General features: G+C 40.0%; 1 protein-coding gene across 10 annotated transcripts in view; it reads right to left on the bottom strand.

Moving 5' to 3' along the window:
* Positions 1 to 9,558: 9,558 nt before the first annotated feature.
* Positions 9,559 to 18,569, bottom strand: part of LOC124255243 (delta-like protein D) — a 165,806-nt gene continuing 156,795 nt past the window's right edge. For 9 of the 10 annotated variants that reach the window (XM_046689102.1, XM_046689101.1, XM_046689104.1 and 6 more), the window contains 7 exons: positions 18,025 to 18,282; positions 15,569 to 15,629; positions 14,565 to 14,695; positions 13,673 to 13,842; positions 13,282 to 13,495; positions 12,145 to 13,147; positions 9,559 to 11,871 (listed from right to left, as the gene is read on the bottom strand). In XM_046689102.1, the coding sequence (XP_046545058.1) occupies positions 11,736 to 11,871; positions 12,145 to 13,147; positions 13,282 to 13,495; positions 13,673 to 13,842; positions 14,565 to 14,695; positions 15,569 to 15,629; positions 18,025 to 18,282 (1,973 nt within the window). In that variant the 3' untranslated portion in view covers positions 9,559 to 11,735. The remainder of the gene's footprint in view (positions 11,872 to 12,144; positions 13,148 to 13,281; positions 13,496 to 13,672; positions 13,843 to 14,564; positions 14,696 to 15,568; positions 15,630 to 18,024; positions 18,283 to 18,569) is intronic. The other variant, XM_046689109.1, reaches the window with a different exon arrangement.

Raw genomic sequence — 18,569 nt, 5'->3', positions numbered from 1 at the left:
AACTGGATTCTTTACAGGTTGAAGTCATAAGGCTGAACCCATGAAGATCCCAGTTAGAATTGGTCTTAAGTAACCCATGCTTGTGGTAAGAGGCGACTAACGAGATCGGGTGGTCAGGCTTGCTGACTTAGTTGGCACATGTCATCATATCCCAATTGCGTAGATCGATGCTCATGCTGTTGATCATTGGATTGTCTGGTCCAGATTCGATTATTTACAGACCATTGCCATAGAGCTGGAATATTGCTGAGTGTGGCGTAAAACTAAACTCACTCACTTACTCATAGGGCTGAAAATTACAACATAAGGCATCTTTAATGATGGGTTCCTGTATTCATTTAATAAAAGTGTGAAGTGGTTGTCGCACTGAGAGCCATCGTCCATGTTCCCATATACAACATTAATAAAGCCTTTGACACTGTGTGTTTGAAGTACTAGAAGATCCATTAGGTAGAAACAACATGTTTACTGATCTATAGTGCAAATTAATCAGCACTCGAGTAAATGTATATCATGAGATGTGTGCTCACTCAGAAATTGATTGCAAGCGAGTGTGGGAAATTCTTCTGTGACAGGACAAATAGCTTGGCAGTGATCATGTGAACTGATGCCGTGAATGTTGTTTTTTCTGTACCAGACAACCTCTATGTATGAAATCATTCAATGTCTGCTTATGTAAGTGTTGTTTAGGGATGATGATTCCCATAGTCTGGTTAATTTCGTCATATGAAGGTGCTTTAACATTTCAACACCTACATCACTATTTTGACACATACGGAAACAATTTGAAATCATATTATGTCCTTGTATCCTCAATTGATGTGTTTTGAGATGGACTTGAGTACAAAAAACTCATCTTTAGATGGCTAGTTTCACGTACGAGTTTGATTCTTTTGATGTGTTGGAAGATGGACTTGATGGCAAAAACACATTTGTATTGTTTTAATTTCATTTTAAAGTTCCATTTTCAAAGGTTTCAGTATATTTTCATTGCTGAGTTAAAGGATGATGAGCCTTGTGGTTTAACACTTGCTGGTCACATACCAAGGTGTAATTCAACATGGGCGCAATCACTGAAGACCAGATCAGTTCATTTCAGCGATAGCTATGCTATGGCTAAACATGCAGTAAAATACAATTCACTCACTCACTTGGGAAAATAATGTCACTGATATAATATGTAATGTTATGCTGCTTTTATGTTGATGAAAAATGTTATAAACATCTGCTGCCACACGTAACCCTATCAGACTTCCTGAATCATTTATGTTGATGCTTCTACTTGATGAGCCAGGTGTAAGTTTCATGAATATTGAGACTTCACGTACGAAATACGATTCACATACTGTGGTGTCTGTGTAACAGGGATGGAGACAAAGACATTTCAAATACATGTCTCTTCTCAGAAATATTAGTATTACATATATGAGCCTGTGACAAACAACATGGGTAGTACAAATGTGGAAGGAATGCGGGCAGGGTAATTATCATTTCTGTGATAGTGTTACTTGTATAACAAAGACGTTGATTCAGTGACAGTGTGAGGACACAGTGAAAAACAATCCCCTCGAGGACTGTACGTCTATACTCTTGTCTCATTATTCAAGTACTCTGTGTGAAGCTTGTTTTGTGATGCAGTAGGACTGATTGTCTTATAAAGTCTGTTAATTATGTATGTGGGAATGGTAAAGAAGTTCAGTTGATCACGGTGTGTGAGAAGCTGTGGAAGGTGGCCTTGCTCCAGCCATTTGTCACTGTGTTGGGCGTGGTGCCAAGGGTTGCCCCTGTAATACAGCCCTTCCTCCAACTCGTTGGATTTACTACGAAGTATGCCAGGGTGGACTTCTCCATGAGTATTATGCAGATCTTATCATGTCACACAAACTTTATGTAGTTCCGAAATAAACCGTCTCAAAAAAGTTTCTGGGTTGTCTATGTGTAGTACTTTTAATAAGTGAATATTTTATGCTTTGAACATGTGAACCAGCATGAAGTTGTAAACATTTTGCGTAAACATCTCTGTACTCGGCATTAGTCAAAAGAAGATGAACTTGAGGTGTATTCAATAATTAAAGACACTGTCATTAATGAAGGGAGGAGCTCCTGGGATGTTGGGAATGGTTCCTCAGGCGTGAAGCTCTGAATTGGACAAATGGAGGCTATGGTCTAACAGTAAATGACAAGACTGTAGTGGTTGAAGATTTAATTATACTTCTCCATATTTCTACTGTTGTCACAACTACTGTACAATTGTTCCTGCAGATGAAAGCATTCTTCCGTTTCTCATTACCATCACTGCCATCAATATCCATTAAGACTGTACCTGGTCTGGTGGTTACAGCATGTTCCCTAGAGCAGAAAGTAAGTAGTTCAATTCCCAACTGTGTCATACTTAAAGATGTGAATAGCTGGTACTTGTTATTGCCTGGCTGTTGACATTAAAGGGAAAAGACAAGGATTTGTCAGATCAAAGTCAAAATACTGTATCTGAGTCTGTATCTGTGTTAATCTGAGGTCTTGAAACCACAGACCATAGACACCGTGCCACACCACACCACACCACACCACACCACACCACACCACACCACACCACCAACACAAGTATGCTTGTTACTAAGGAGTGAGTGAGTGTGGTTTTATGCCAGAAATGGGCTTGAAACATTGTAGCTTCAATAATGAGTGAGTGAGTGAGTTTAGTTTTACGCCACACTCCGCAATATCCCAGCTATATGGCGGCGGTCTGTAAATAATCGAGTCTGGACCAGACAATCCAGTGATCATGAGAATTGATCCGCGCAATTGGGAACCGATGACATGTGTCAACCAAGTCAACGAAACTGACCACCCCGATCCCGTTAGCCGCCTCTTACGACAAGCATAGTCGCTTCAATAATGATCATTTAGGATCATCGATACTTTCACATTCAATATTATTGCACTTCCTTAGTCACAGGCAGTGGGGTAGCGTAGTGGTTCAGGTGTGAGCGCATCACGTTGAAGATCCAGGTTTGATTCCACACATGGTGTCCCCCGCCATATTGCTAAACTCACTCACTTCCACATAGAAAGTATTGTATGCTCATGATTTCCATTACTGGATTGCCAGGAACAGATTGCATTCTTTCAGACTGTCATCAGATGGCTGGACTGTTACTGAATGAGTCACTGAATAGCAAAAAACAAACATGGAATGTAAACAGTAATTCACATCATAGAAAAAAGTTTTACACTTAATTAAAATTTTATAAGCCATTGTCCTATAAAGTTTATAGCCAGACTGACAAATTTGTGGAAATCAACAAGCTGCAGTATGAGGCTTCTCTTCAAGGGTGTTGACAAGTCTGAAGATGTCAGTAGTCTGATACACATGATGAATTAATGATACCCTAATCAATATCACTTTATATCATCCACAAATAAAATAGGCAGTAAACACCTGATGTGTTGCAGGATAGACTAACTAGATACTAAGTGCTAGAATCCAACTGGAGATGTTATATATAATGTATACAAGGCCAGTTCCCACATTGATTAAGGAAGCTTTTGTCGCACTGTTTCATACAGCCACACTTATTAGTTCCAGGTATCAAGGAGTGTTTTCTTTCGGCAATATCTGAGATTACTTTCATTTGCATATTTGTAGCCCATGACCCGGTGGTACAAATTCATTTTCCTGATTATTAATGATATAAAGTTGATATTAATATGTTTGATAATTCCCAGATATGGCCGTTAGTCATGTATGGAATGTTTCATAAATGTATCAGCATATTGAACTCAACTGTGTCACCTGTGACTATATCAGTTGTATCAGGTTTATTTTGTATCCTCTTTAAATGGTTATGTGTTTTTACTTTCTTAAAATGGTTATTCTGAAAAAAGTAGATATTATGCTACTCAAAAGATGTTAAGGAAGACCCCACTCTTTCATGTTTCTATAGTTAATCTGTTACAACAAAATACTTATGGTAATATGAAAGAATTATTATATGACAGATTAACTAAATGTGAAAGCATTGGGTGTTACTGGACTTATTTTGAGTAGTATACATTGAAGTATATTGATATAATATTTTATATCATCATTGTAGGTCATATATTCTTTTCATGTGATGGGCGGTGGGGAGCCTGATGGTTAAAGCGTTCGCTCGTCACACCAAAGACCCGGGTTCGATTCCCCACATGGGTACAATGTGTGAAGCTCATTTCTGGTGTCCCCTGCTGTGATATTGCTGGAATATTGCTAAAAGCGGCGTAAAACCAAACTCACTCACTCACTCACTTTTCATGTGAGTATAGTATTTGATTACTAATACATACAAAACTGTAATTAAACCAACAAAGGGAATACCTTTGACTGTTAAAGATACAAAAATGAAGTCATGATTCAGCAGACATTTCCTTGTCGTAGGCAACGAACATGTATGCTTATATATGCTTGTATATGCTTGTATATGCTGAATTCACAACAGTTGTTCATTAACTGGGTGTTATAGCTAACTGCAGAAATTAGAAACTATTCATTATTCATTTTTCTACAGAAATAGTTCATATCGATTACTTGTATGCACAAACCTGTTCTTCTGGAGCCACTTGAGTGAGTCTGGGAAACACCTTGTAGAAATCATTAATGTATTGATATAGTTTTTGTATGTTTGCTTCTAGTCATGGAAACTCCATTGTGTGAGATTCAGTCTGTGATAGGTACTTGTGGGAGAGAGATCACTGGAGAGGTCACAAACACACTTGACAGATATACCGAGGTCTTTGTGGTTGGTTGTTAAAAAAACACCTGGAGAATCTGTAAAATGGAATTAATCTGACAGGACCAATCTGACCTATTATTATGGGGTTTTTAATCATTACGAAATATATAAAAAGAGAGGCTGATTATTCCTGGTTATCCTGGTCATCTAAGGCACTGAAATAACTTGCAGAGTTGCTTACCTTTGGCATGCCATGATCCTGTCACATGGCTTTGAATCCCAGATTATACTGTTTATGATGAATAGATTGTCAAAACCGTAACTGTAATTGTTTCACCAAACTGTGGGGTAGTCTAGTGGTTAAAACCATCTGCTCCTCATGCCGAAGTCCCAGGTTCGATTCCCCACATGGGTACAATGTGTGAAGTCCATTTCTGGTGTCCTGGAATATTGTTTAAAATCTTACACAGTACCGTCCTCACTCACCAAAATGTAACATTTTGGAACTGTATCACATTGACGTCTCACATTAAGCATATGCAGTGACTTTACACTCTGGGGCTAGAACATACTGCCAGCTCTTTTTGTGATCCTGGTATAGATCCTCTTCTGTATCTAACACCCTAGTCAGTTAGGCAGCTTTCAGCAAAAAAGTGGCGATCTCCAGTTTTAAAAGTTTTATTATACATGTATAAGGTGAACTGAAAATTATGTAAGTTAATGATGATTAACTAGTGGATAGGCAAGTCTGATATAGAGACAACTGATCACATTAGATAAATTCATTAATCTGCAACCTAAGATGAACATTACAAATTGGCCATAACTATTGTTACAATCCTTTGTTTAAAAGTATTATCTAAAGACACACATGGAACCTGTGATGTTTATTGAAGCAGGATATATGAGTCTTGTGTTGGTGACACTTATCGTAGAGTATCACTGAGTACCAGGATCTATAGAAAGGTTATACTTGTTGCTGATGCTGCACCTACATCCTGCTCCAGCAGGTAAGGGGGCGGTGGGGTAGCCTAATGGTTAAAGTGTTCGTTCATCATGCCAAAGACCTGGGTTTTATTCCCCACATGGGTACAAGGTATGAAGCCCATTTCTGGTGTCTCCGGCCGTGATATTGCTGGAATATTGCTAAAAGCATCATAAAAACTAAACTCACCCATTCACTCCAGCAGGTAAACCTGCACTGTCATTACATGCAACATGCACGAGAGTGGGCTGGCATCCACCACTGCTTCCTGGTAATCAAGCTGAACACATTACACTTGGGGCTTGTCTGTGAACCGCAGAAGTCCTTGTACCACACAACCCAACATAGGCTGGCCATTGCTGTTGTTGTTGAGATCTTGTGGAGCTAGATTGGACTAGACACAACCAGAGGTTGGCCATTGCTGTAGACATAATGATCACCAATATGTCGGGTTGTATAGTGGATGAAAGCATTTGCTCCTCACGATGAAAACCCTGGTTTGTTTCCCAACACAGGTAGTGTGTGAAGCCCATTTCTGGTGTCCCAGAATATTGCTGCTTCAATATTCTGTAGACATAAAATCTTGAACTGAATATGTGGTCTTTTATTAAACTTATTCTTATGATGAACATAATTGTGTTTGTTTTATTTGCTATCTTTATTTCATGTATTTTCTTCTGTATGGAATAGAATCTCAGATTAACTATAATTTCAATCAAATTTAGGTTGCCTCGTTCATCTCACCATCAAATCCAAGTGGTAGAAAAAATGTATAACCTCAATGAGATCCCACTGTAATCTTTTTTTTAAAATGACACATATTTGTTGGCCTGTCACTACAAACTGATACAGAATATTAAACATGTTGCTGACATGGCACTCTGATTTGAGGTGATATTATATAAGGTGTTGTAGGACAACAGCATTTACTAGAAAATGGCTGTAGCCTTGAAGAATCATAAAAGTTTATTGAAGATGTCTGGTAAAGATGTAAAAGGATTGGCACCTATGGAGTTCTAAAGATGAAATGAAGGTAGAGCACAAATAGCCCAAAGTGATCAGAAGCCGAGTTCACTTTCACCACAAGCCTGCTGCACTCCTTAGTACAGAGCCACAGCCAGTGAAAAAACACCTCCCAGGGAAAAAAGCCGCAAGATGCCGACTACGACAAAAAAAGATAATTGTTTATGCCTCATCCCTACTACCTTGCCCTACCCTCCGCCTACTGAAATGGAAGTTTGGCGAGATTCCTAGACGAGAGCTTGTAATCATAAACTCTGAATTGCAGGAGCAGCCGAAGCAGATTGGTCTTCTCATTGATGCTACAGACCAACCCATCAACCGAGACCTGTCATCAGTCCAGGTACCCACACCTGAATCAGTCTGATTATTGTGGTGTGGGCTTCATGTCAGAGTTATTTTGGGACTATATGAGAATATGATAGTCTGATAAGTGCAAGCAACTGTTTGGATTTCAAGATGAACAACTTAATAATTTCCACATCCAGACTTTGATGAATATAAGAGTGCTATAATATGGATTACTTTGTAGGGCTACTCTCAGCAGCCTTGTTCATTTAGGAGTGTTTTTCGTAGGAGTGATTGTGTTTACTTTTACGCCTCTTTTAGCAATATTCCAGCAATATCACGGCGGGAAAACCCAAAATGGACTTCACACATTTTTTCTGTTTGGGGAATCAAACCCAGGTGGACAAGAGAACGCTTTAACCTCTTGGCTACCCTACCACCCTTTTTCAAAAGAAAAGATAATATAAATGTTCAAATGTTCAAAATTTCTAAATGAAAAAAAAAAATTCATATTCCTTAAAATACTTCTCATAAGGTAAGGTGAGGTGAGGTGAAATTGGGTTTAATGTCGTGCTTGAGAATATTTCGCTCATATGATGACGTGCATGCGTGTGTATACATGTGTATGTGCGGCTGCTTGTACTAGCCCAGACTTAAGCTGGTTTTATAGTGCTAGCCCACTGAGATACCATGCCGCAGTGAAGCATGAATACCCACTCAGACACAGTATACTGACTCCGAGCCGACCAGTCCTTGTTGTACCCATTAATGCCGAACGCCAGGCAGGGACCAACAAGTACCATATTTTAACGTCTTTTGGTATGACGCGGCCGGGGATCGAACCCGTGATCTTGCGGACGCTCTAACCACTACACCACGGAGGCGGTCTTCTCATAAGGAGACAGAAGGTTTGTGAGATGAGAATGACAATGTTTTGTTCATGAAATTCATCATTGAAAATACAGCGATTAAATAATCACTGATTACACTAGCTTAAACTAAAGCATCAAACCCAGAAGCAGTGTTTGTAATGCATAGGATCAATCAGGTTAGAATATGGGAGTCCACTGATGAGTTTGTGTGGTGAAATATTCCTTCTCCAAGAAGCCCAAGCTAATCCTGTATCTTACTCATGCTATATTCAAGCTGCAGCTATTAGGAAGCACTAAAAAAGATTTGACAAATGAAAATTTGACATTAGTCCATCAGTGGTGATTTAGAGTGTTAGTTGACCCTCTTTATCACTGCTGGCTTGGCAGAAGAAACCACCCAAGACATTAGAAAAGCACTTGACATTCCCTCCAGTTGATTGATTTTGGGAGCAGGGTCGTAAGGCTGGCACAAGTTGAAAGCTGGTCTATTGGGTATTGGATCATTGATATGATCACTCGGATAATGTGTAACATGCAGTATGTCCTTGTTTGGATTGGTCAATCAATGGCCACCAGGAACACCAATACTGCGGTCATTGTACACCATTGCCGCAATCTGTGCTTCATCGTGTCAACAGTTACGAGAACGTTCAAACAGATTTAATTTTACTTCTAAGTCATTGCCAGTCACTTTGCTAATTGAAACCGTAAAATAACTGTCACATTCCATTTGATTGAACTCTTTCAAGTGAAAATGTTAGGAAATTGGAATTGGTGTTCAGACATTTTTAAAGGGTAATTTGATTATCTGAAAGGCTTTCAGTGGATTGTCTTGCTGTTTTCAAGTCTGAATCGGTCTGAAGGAACATCTCTCAGCAGCAGTTGACAGTCGCAGTTCCTTCATATTGCTTTCATTCAATTAACTTTATAGATTGCATGTTAAGTTTGCAAATACAGCTATGATTCATTCTGAAAGCATTAACCGTTCTTGCATCCTAGCCTGCAACCAAATTCAAACAGCAGCTTAAAATTCAGTGCACATTAAATAATAACCAATAAGATGAGCCCGCATGAATACATCCCAGAAGGCACCATGTTTTTGACACTGTCAGTCTAGTAAATGGTGTAACCACAGCATGTGTGAAAATAAAGCACTGTGTTGAATTGTTGTTTTTCCCTGCTCTCCTAAAGGTCTTGAAGAGGTATGTTTTCTGTTGAAGAGTGCCTACAAGCTTAATGAAGCAGGGCTAGTTATTAAAGTGCAACTCTTCTGTTAAACCCCATATACTGCAGAACTACCATCTTGAACCAAATAGGAATCTAGTGCCAGTAGATTGACTAGTTGTTGTCATGACCTAGTTCTTTAAGTATGTGATGGAAAAGATTGCATATTTTGACATAATTATGCAGTGATATAAGATGTCTGACAAAGGTGTTGATAAACATCAGTCTTGTGAAATTGCGAATTTTCAAAATTTTATGGACTTATTCCCTGGGTGTTCCTAACTGACTCAGTGAGTATTGCACCTTATAAGGCTGAGATGGTGTGGGTGATTTTACACCTAGTCTTCAGGTAACCTTGGAAACATGACATGGCTGTATTCCAGTAGATTCCATTCTGAATGCCTGTCACCAGAGGCATTATGAACTCCATGCAGTGATGATATTGAAAACAGACAACATTGACTTCAAATTTGAAAAAATAAGTGATTGTGACCTCTTTATTTAATGATATCGAGAAATACCAATAGTATTAATAGTATAGAAGTAATAACAGTCATATATACAATTTCATTTTTGCTATAAATATACATATTATGTACATACAGACATCACAGGCATACGGGAAAGCTGTGCAGACACAATGTGTAGATGATGCATGGCGAAAACGAACAGTGATAGATGAGTGAGTGAAAGATGGTCACATGACTCGTGGTCACATGGCATACTAGAGACATGTCACAAAACGCCCTTTTTTTGCATGAAAACTGACATTGTTAAAGCTCTCAGTGGATATGCTCATGGGGAGGTCAAAACTTCCATTGTAATTCTTTTTGAAGGTATAACAAGTTGGATGTCGGTTTATTCTGAAAGTCATAACAAAACCAGGTATAACAAACACACCAAAATAACACGGTTTTTTCTTCTTCCTTGGTTAACAGATTTTACAACTGGGAAGTTTTGACATCGAAAATCGAAAGAAGCCATGAGCAACCCAGGGATTTGCCACCAGATGAGTCAATGGAATGATGGGAAGAATAAATAACTGCATCTTGGTATTAAAGGTCGGGGGCACCTGTATACCCCATCTCCCCTATCTTTGTTACACTGTGTTTGTTCAGCCTACTGTAAAACAGTGTGGGGTATGCTTTGATTTCCATCCAATAAAATTAAATAGTTTATATTTTCTATAGCTTGTATCAAAATTTGTAAGCATCACAACATTTCAAATATTTCAAAAATAGATTCTAATCATTTCATGTTTATCTTATATATAAATATCTTATTACAAAATTAGTTCAAGCTTTCAGTACACTCAATGAGAAAATCACTGAACATATTGAAGTTGTCTTCTTAAAGCAAAAGCAAGTTCACATGCATTTTCCACAACTGTTATAATAATCCAAAATTTGAGACAAACTATAGTTAATTTAACAGTCATAACTGATTTGAAAATGGCAACAACTTACTACCGTGCGTGAGAAGACCTCACCGGTAATTTATCAATAACTTAATCAACTTGGTCAATCATTACAATCAACACATCAGTTTCCATGAGAATTCTATACAGTAGTTTTTACACAAGCGGGTTGCTGTCAAAGTGCCATAACTTCACAATCTACAGTGGTATTTATAGTGTGGGTATTATGACAAGCAATCAACTAATGGTATTCAAAAAAAATAAAAATCAGAAAAACATTTGTGAACGCTTATTTTGTCATCGCGTCACAGAATCGTAAATTGTACCAACGACACTTGGACAGCGACCCTGGCAACTATTATAATTATCATCGTCATCATCACGATGCAACAATCTGTACATTACTCTGTGTGTAACGCAATTTAACAAGACTAGAAAACCACATAGAGCCAGATAGATAGGTCTGTGAGCTGGGACAACTCTGCCTTATTGGGCCATGTTATAGGCAAATACTTTTTATATTGGTTTGAACAGATTGCACAAAAATGTACCAAGTACTGGAACTAGCACAAAAGTAACTGCTGTGAGGGATGATCAGAACAAATCCACTGTTTGGTAGTGTCCAGTACAAGTCCATGGAAATAGTCAGTCTTCCCAAGATGGTGAAGCAGTAATGTCCTCATGAATAGTCACATGATCAGTGTCAACCAATCAGACTCACACCCAAGAAGTCTCAACCAATCATCAGTTGGCATGAAGCAATGCATTGTGGGAAGGAACGTTGTCCATGAGAAGTGGAAATGGCAGTGGCCTACAAGGTGCCGATGTCCGTCCACCCGTCGGTATTGGTCTCAGTTTTGTCCTCACTGCACTGGTTTTATGGAATTACATTCCCATGTATATTGAAACTCCCAGTCCAATGAGATAATTTCTCATAAAGATGCCCTCATATTCAATCGCAGAATGCAAGCCTATTGGCTTTGTCCACATCACTGTTCCACAAAGCTTTGCATAATATTGTACAAGGCTCAGAAGCCGTCTGTTAAACAACACATTATAAATAATCTCGTATGAACAACAGCATCCAGGCAGCTTCTTCAACTGTACAACGTTCATATTGCATCTCTATACAAAACAAAGGCACTTAAATAACACTGACAAATCATGCGGTATGTATTTTACAGCAATGCACTGATGTATGCTGGAGTCACTGTCTCACACTGTTAGACCTCCGTGGCCAACACTTCCTCACAATGTGAATGGCGATTGGGGGGCTCTAACACTAAAATAGAGTTTCTGTTTGTCTCTGAATAGGAAGGTTTTGCAATATTTTCTTCTAAGTCCCGTGGACTGTAGTCACTGAAAAAAAGATGAGGAAACATTAAATATCTTGTCAAACCAACATGAAAATACAAACATTCAATAGCCTCTTCAGAATTAGATATATGACTTCAAACGATGAACAACTTCTCAACCAAACCAAAGCTATTTACAGAATTGACATGTAAATTGGTCAAGGTGAACCAAAGTGTAAGATATTTTACTTATTCAAGCATTAGCTTCTTTGTTGAACCAGCTGTGAAAACACTGCTGTTTATTAATAAAATGAAGTTCAAACTAAGTCCAACTTACCTAATGGAACTAGAATCCACTGGAGAAGATGCACCCAGGTCCAACCTCCTGGAAGGTTTTTCATAATCATAATCTAAGTCTTTTGGTAAGTATGTTGGTGGCTGATCATGTGTATTTAAGTCTTTAGTAAATTGTCTGCTATTGGATTTTTCTAAAAGATGTTTTGAATTTTTCCTATTTAAGTCTTGTTCCTCATTGCTATTTTTAATACTTGAACTATTTGACGTGCTCTGAGGGATTGTTGTAAAAATGTGAGAGTCCACACACTTGACTGAGTTGTTGATGTTGTTGACAATATTTTGTTGTCTTTCTATCTCCATATTTTCATGCATCATGTGGTGACGTTTGCGACACAAACACACTGTCACCAGAACAATGATGAGCACGAGAGGGACTCCAGATCCTACACAGATGATGATAAGGAGCTGGGTTGTGGTCAGTCCATCCTCAAGATTGCCTCTGTGACGGTTCACAACAGCGGTATGGTTGCCTTCAGTTGTCTCCTTCACAATCACCTCTGTAGTTTCAGCAGGAACAGTAGTCGGAGTGGTCTGTTCAACTCTTGGTGTGGTCTGGCCTTCAACATATTGGCAGTTGTTGCCCCAGAATCCTTCCATACATTTACAGTTGTAATCGCCAACACGGTCCATACAGCTTGCTCCATTCTGGCAAGGTCTTGACTCACACTCGTCAATATTTATCTCACACGTTTTTCCAGTAAATCCAATAGCACAGGTACAAGAAAAATCATTGATCCTATCATGGCAAGAACCACCATTAGCACATGGACGCACTATGCAGTCATCAACATTGCTCTGACACAAGGGTCCGACAAAGCCTGGCACACAGCGACATGTGAAGTCATTGAAGCCATCCACACATGTTCCGTTGTTGAGACAAGGGTTCTGGACACAGTTGTCCTCATTCTCTTCGCAGGTCGGACCACTGTATCCAGTATTGCAAACACAGCGGAATCCATTCAACTGGTCAATACAACGACCTTCTGAAATGAACAAACATATTATTAGTCACATGCTGGTAGGGAAAATTTCCAGTTTAATCATACCTAATATCATCCATTTAAGAAATTGTCATAGAAATCCGAAGAATGACATTTAAGATTCACCAAAAACATACCGTTTTTGCATGGGTTTCCTACACACTCGTTCTTCTCATTATCGCAGTTAAAGCCTTCATATCCGAGAGGACAGATACACTTGTAGGACTCCTTGTCTTCAAGGCAGGTTCCTCCATTACTGCATGGCTTGGTCTCACAGGAGTTGGCTGTGTTCTCACACTGTTTCCCATAGAAGCCTTGAGTACAGTCACACAAGAACCCAGTGCCAAAGTCCTGTAACAAATAAACAGTCAATAAATGTGACGGCTCAACCACAGAAAATGATCAGAAAAGTGTCTTCATGAAGACTTACATCATATAAATATATTTGTTGGAAGTTTTAATAAAATCTTTAAATTTACATAAATGCCAATTTTTAATGTTATCTGGAACTTGTTTTCTCAAACTTACCCTGCATGTGCCACCGTTCATGCATGGCTGGCGTTCACAGTCGTCAATTTCTATCTCACAGTTAGTACCTGTGTACCCAGTTGGGCAGGCACAGGTGTAGCTCCCCTGCCCGGTATTGGTGCACGTGCCGCCATTCCTGCACGGCTTGTGGTGCGTGCAGTAGTTCAGATCTACAATGAAGCACTTATTTGTTACAAACGTTCATGCATAAACAAGTTTTATTGGAACCATAAACATGAACTCGGTTATCGACCATTCTGTAAGTAACCCTGATTCTTGAGCAAGTTAATACTTCTGTCATGTCAAATAATACCACAAAACCACAGCACGTTTCGTCTGATAATACCGTGTGTTGATAGTCGCGGCTCTATCGATCATTATAGCACAAAGTTTGTCAATATAGGAATATGAGCGCTGTGACGTATGGCCATGTTTTCATGTCATGTCAAACTGCCTTAGTCAGCCAGTGAAATGCGTCACCTAACTGCCAGGAGTATTGCCATATTCTAGGCTTGTTCTAGTTGTTGAAATGAAGCCGATATCAAATTGGCCATAGGCTACGCAAACTGTCGATATTTGCCACCGTTTTACATCAGATTACATAATTTGATAATGTCCCAGCGACGACTGAGGTTTATAATCGTTAGGTTGGTGCCTAACGTAATGTTCCAGCATCAGAACACAACCAAATCTTGATCCATTAACCTTTTTTAAAAATAGTCAGTTTTTTTAAATAGTCGTTTGATGAAAATCAAGGAAAATATAACTGCCGTTACCCTAGAAAAGTGTTACAAGATAGTGTTACAAGATATTGTTTCAGAAAACCAAGAACGTGTATCGTTAGAAGGGAGAATTATTGTGGAGGCTATATGAGACTATTGTAGAAACACACCTTGGTTGCAAAAGAGGCCGCCCCAGCCCTCTTCGCAGTTGCATTCCCATGGTTTCTTGCAGGAACCGTGTTGGCACCCAGGATAAGGGATGCACTGATCACAAAAGGTCCCCTGAAAACCCATGCGGCATCTGAAAAAAAGAACAAATATTGAACTAATTGCATCACACTAAGCCTCTGTACACCAAACATGTTCAGCTAATCAGCTTTTAACTTCCAACACCGACTGACTTTGATAATGTGTTTTAACAGCAGAATACATACTTACGTTATTGTGCGTTTGGTTAAATGTATTCAAGCGTTTACTTATTTCGTTAAGGGGTTGTACCAGTAATCTTGTCGATAGAAATTCAGTTGTGTTGCAATGAAGGATTACTTTATTACCGAATACAACAAGGTCGAATCCTGTTAACAGAAAGTTGAGTAGAATCCCTGCTTGAATATTTCCGTTTAGTTGGTTCATTTCCGAAAGACATTAAGCACAAGATGTGCTCGGCTGACTGGTCAAGATGCCTGGCAGACCATACAAATCACCATAAAACAGCCCAGCAAGGATACCCAGCCAGACAAGTTGTGCTAATGTTTGCACACAATTAATTAGTATATATGCCTTGAAACTGAAAACTATGCTGTGTTGCAATTACATGGAGCTCGCGCCTAGCGTATTTGAGAAGATGGTACACGAATTTTAATAGGTACAGACAGAAGAGATTGGAACTTGACGACGCAACTTCAAACGCAGAGGATGCACAGGGATAACGTTTGGGGGAATATCAGATACACTACACCAACACGCGCAACTTTCCCACGCTGCCCCAACTGTTCCCCGACTTCAAGTCGCGTGCCTACGTCCTCACCGGCTGTTTCCTTAACCATATGTGATGCAACGTTTAGGGCTGGTATTATCCAGGCATGTATTTCGGGAACGCGATCCTGCTCCGATAGACCTGATAGCGACCACGGCGAGATAGCTCTTTTGAAGACAGACGCGGAAGGATACTTACTCGCATTCATTCGGCTGGTCGCAGAAGCCATTATCCTTGTGACAATCAGGCAGGCAGATAGCTGGAAGAAAGAAAGATATGATGTTATGTTTCTATACGGCTTTCAAAAAAAAATATGGAATCTTTTTTATTGAAAAACCCCACATAATTCGCCCTAAGACTACGTCATTCTCGCTGACATAGCAGGGAGATGCTTTCCCCTCTTGTAATGTTTAAATATATCAAAAACTGCATTGGCGGCAACATGTAAACTGTTGCATCTGCCCTCGTTCAAATTAGCAAGCGACTGACAGAAGACGCCTCAAGGTCTTTTGTTGTAGTAACGCTTCCAAGTTTAACCCGACCATGAACTAATTCCTCGACATTATTTAGTTGCAGAAAATTATCATCTGCTGCTGAGTGGACCTAGGGATTGAATGATGATAATTCCAAGCAATTGGGTTATGGCGGGAAGTGAGAACAAAAGATCAACGAGTAGGGGCTTTGTTGAGGTCCTGCTCCTATCAATTAGCGGCACTGAAAGAGCCGAGATCATCAAGTGTCACTACCCTGGTCGGAGCGGACACGCAAAGGCTATTGTGGTCTGGGTGACCAGCTGCCCAGTCCAGGTGGGTGACCAACATCTGCATACTGATGGAATGTCTACCAAACAACCCTTTATACTCCCACTATTATCCTAGCCTATAATTATCTTCAACAACCGTATGCATTAATACGAGTATAGGTAAACGAACGGAATATATGTATTTCATTAAAACCATTAAAACAACTAAGAAAGTGTAATCCCAAATATAACATACATTAAAAGCATCGTGGTTTTTTGTTGTTTATTTAGCCTCGGCTAACACTAGTAACGCTAAGGTGATCGCGACTCCCATACTTTGTAGCGCCCAGGTGTAGTACTCCCCCACTTCCTTTTCCCCTTGCCAGATAGACACACCTATCAGTTGTTAATGCTGACAACTGTCCGTCAGCTGCCCAAGACGCCGGCACCAGTGGTTCATGTCTTACGGCAGAGAAGAGTTACCCGCTCTCAGAGTCTTATCTTAGATCGTTTGCACCCATATCATGTCTCGTTATCCTGATTACCGACTACCAGCGTAAGAATACAAGGGATCTGTACAATAAGGTTAATATGTCAGTTCCGAAAAAACGCCTGTTACGCTTCAGCGAGCGCTGAATATGCAACAATCACGTTCAGTTCTGTTTGATCAGCTTTGAAACTGGCTGACAAGTTTGCATTTTAGGGCATACACCCCCCAAATACGTTTGTTACAACTGGTAATACACTCGGCGACCGAGCGTGCGATTTCCCGGGCCTATTGCCAAGAGAACGCGCCAATTTTTGTTATGATAATTCGGTCGGCACGCGACTTTTCTTTTGAAAAATTATGCCTATATCGACCGCAAAGGCTGCAAATGCAAACACTGACGGGATCAATAGACGTGACCTAGATATGGTTTGGGACCCCCGTTCCTCCATGCAGACTGGGGTGCGGAGGGGCAGGGCCCCAGGCAAGATGGGAGACTGCGCACGAGGTAGGGAGCGAACCCTGACAGGGAGGGACGGAAGCATGCCTAGCTCTGTGAATGACGCCCTCTTCAATGGCAGGCTTATTGAATGCTGAGCTACTTTCAATACTAAAGCCCTTACTCTCATGCTGAAGTGAGCGTGATGTTCATTTAGTGCAACAGATGGCTTGGCAAATTAATGCACACTCACTAAGTCCCCCAGTTACACACAGGGAAAATTGTTTCGCCATCCCTACACAGGCATTTTGGAAAGGAAACGCAAGGCGAGCCAGTATGATAGAGGCTATGTATTACAAACATATGAAAATCTGAAGTGTGTTAGATTATATCGTCTGTCCGTCCGGCGCGTGCAACACCGAGAGCGGACTGCTTGGTAAATACATCTTTAAGGAAACTGAAGTCAGTTGTGTTTGGTCTTCCTGTTTATCATAAACAACCATATAAAAGGATTGATTTGTAAATATCCTGGCGCTTTTAACTATGCACCTAATTAGTATCTGTCTACGATCAAGTCAGTGAATAAAGGATATGGTTTTGTAGTCAGGTGCCTGTCACCCTGGGGTGTCGGGGATTGACGCAGCCAAGTCGTAATTAACCCAAACTGCAATTAGGGACCCAATAGACGTGAACTGGATCAGCAGCGTTTGATTAAAGTTGCGAGACAAGTCCTAGTGTACGATTGTTCAATCGGAACGTCCCTTCCAGACATTGTAATCCGACTGTTGTCAGGTGTGCAGACACTTTGACTAACTGAGTGTCACATATACATTTCAAGGAAACCCAAGAAATAGAAATACCAACCTTCTGACCCCTGTCACCAAAGCCCTAGGGCACTTTTGTCAAGTTCGCATTCAAACAGTTTGAAATATACCCAGAACATTCACTTGGTGGTGTTATTTGAAGCAGATCGTTCTCATGCCTACCTTCATCGCAGTAATCTCCCTTCCAGCCGTTGAGGCACACTTTCTCGCCCTTCTCGTTGCACATAAAATGACCAAAATTGTCATCCCTGGGACGGCACATGGTTGAACAACCACTGCCGTAGTAGTTGTCGTCGCAGACATAACGGTAGCCGTAGCCTAGTTGGGTGTATTGCGTGGTCCGGTTAAACCGCCGCCATGTTTCATTGATAGGAGAGGAACTCTGTATAGCTAACCTGTCTATCAGCTCACGTGGGCTACCTGTAAAATGAATAGAGAGCACTTGTCAAAAACATTCATACACAAGAAACAATAAACACAAAACACGTCAAGGGATCATCTTTGTTATCAAGATGTTGCTAGTTTGTTATATTTTCATTGCTGTGACGTTTTGTTTAGGCATAATGATTTGGTTCATTTCTCAAATGTATTTCGTTAATTTGTTTCATTCACTGCATCTAATCTAAACACTGGTTTTTACCTCATAATACACAATACATAAACACCACGTGGTCTGTAGTCTATTTGTGCAAATGAAGCAGACGACA

This window comes from Haliotis rubra, unplaced genomic scaffold, assembly GCF_003918875.1.
Source record: "Haliotis rubra isolate DU_JTF1 unplaced genomic scaffold, ASM391887v1 Scf6, whole genome shotgun sequence".
Lineage (NCBI taxonomy): Eukaryota > Metazoa > Mollusca > Gastropoda > Lepetellida > Haliotidae > Haliotis > Haliotis rubra.
This window is presented reverse-complemented; position numbering and strand designations above follow the sequence as displayed.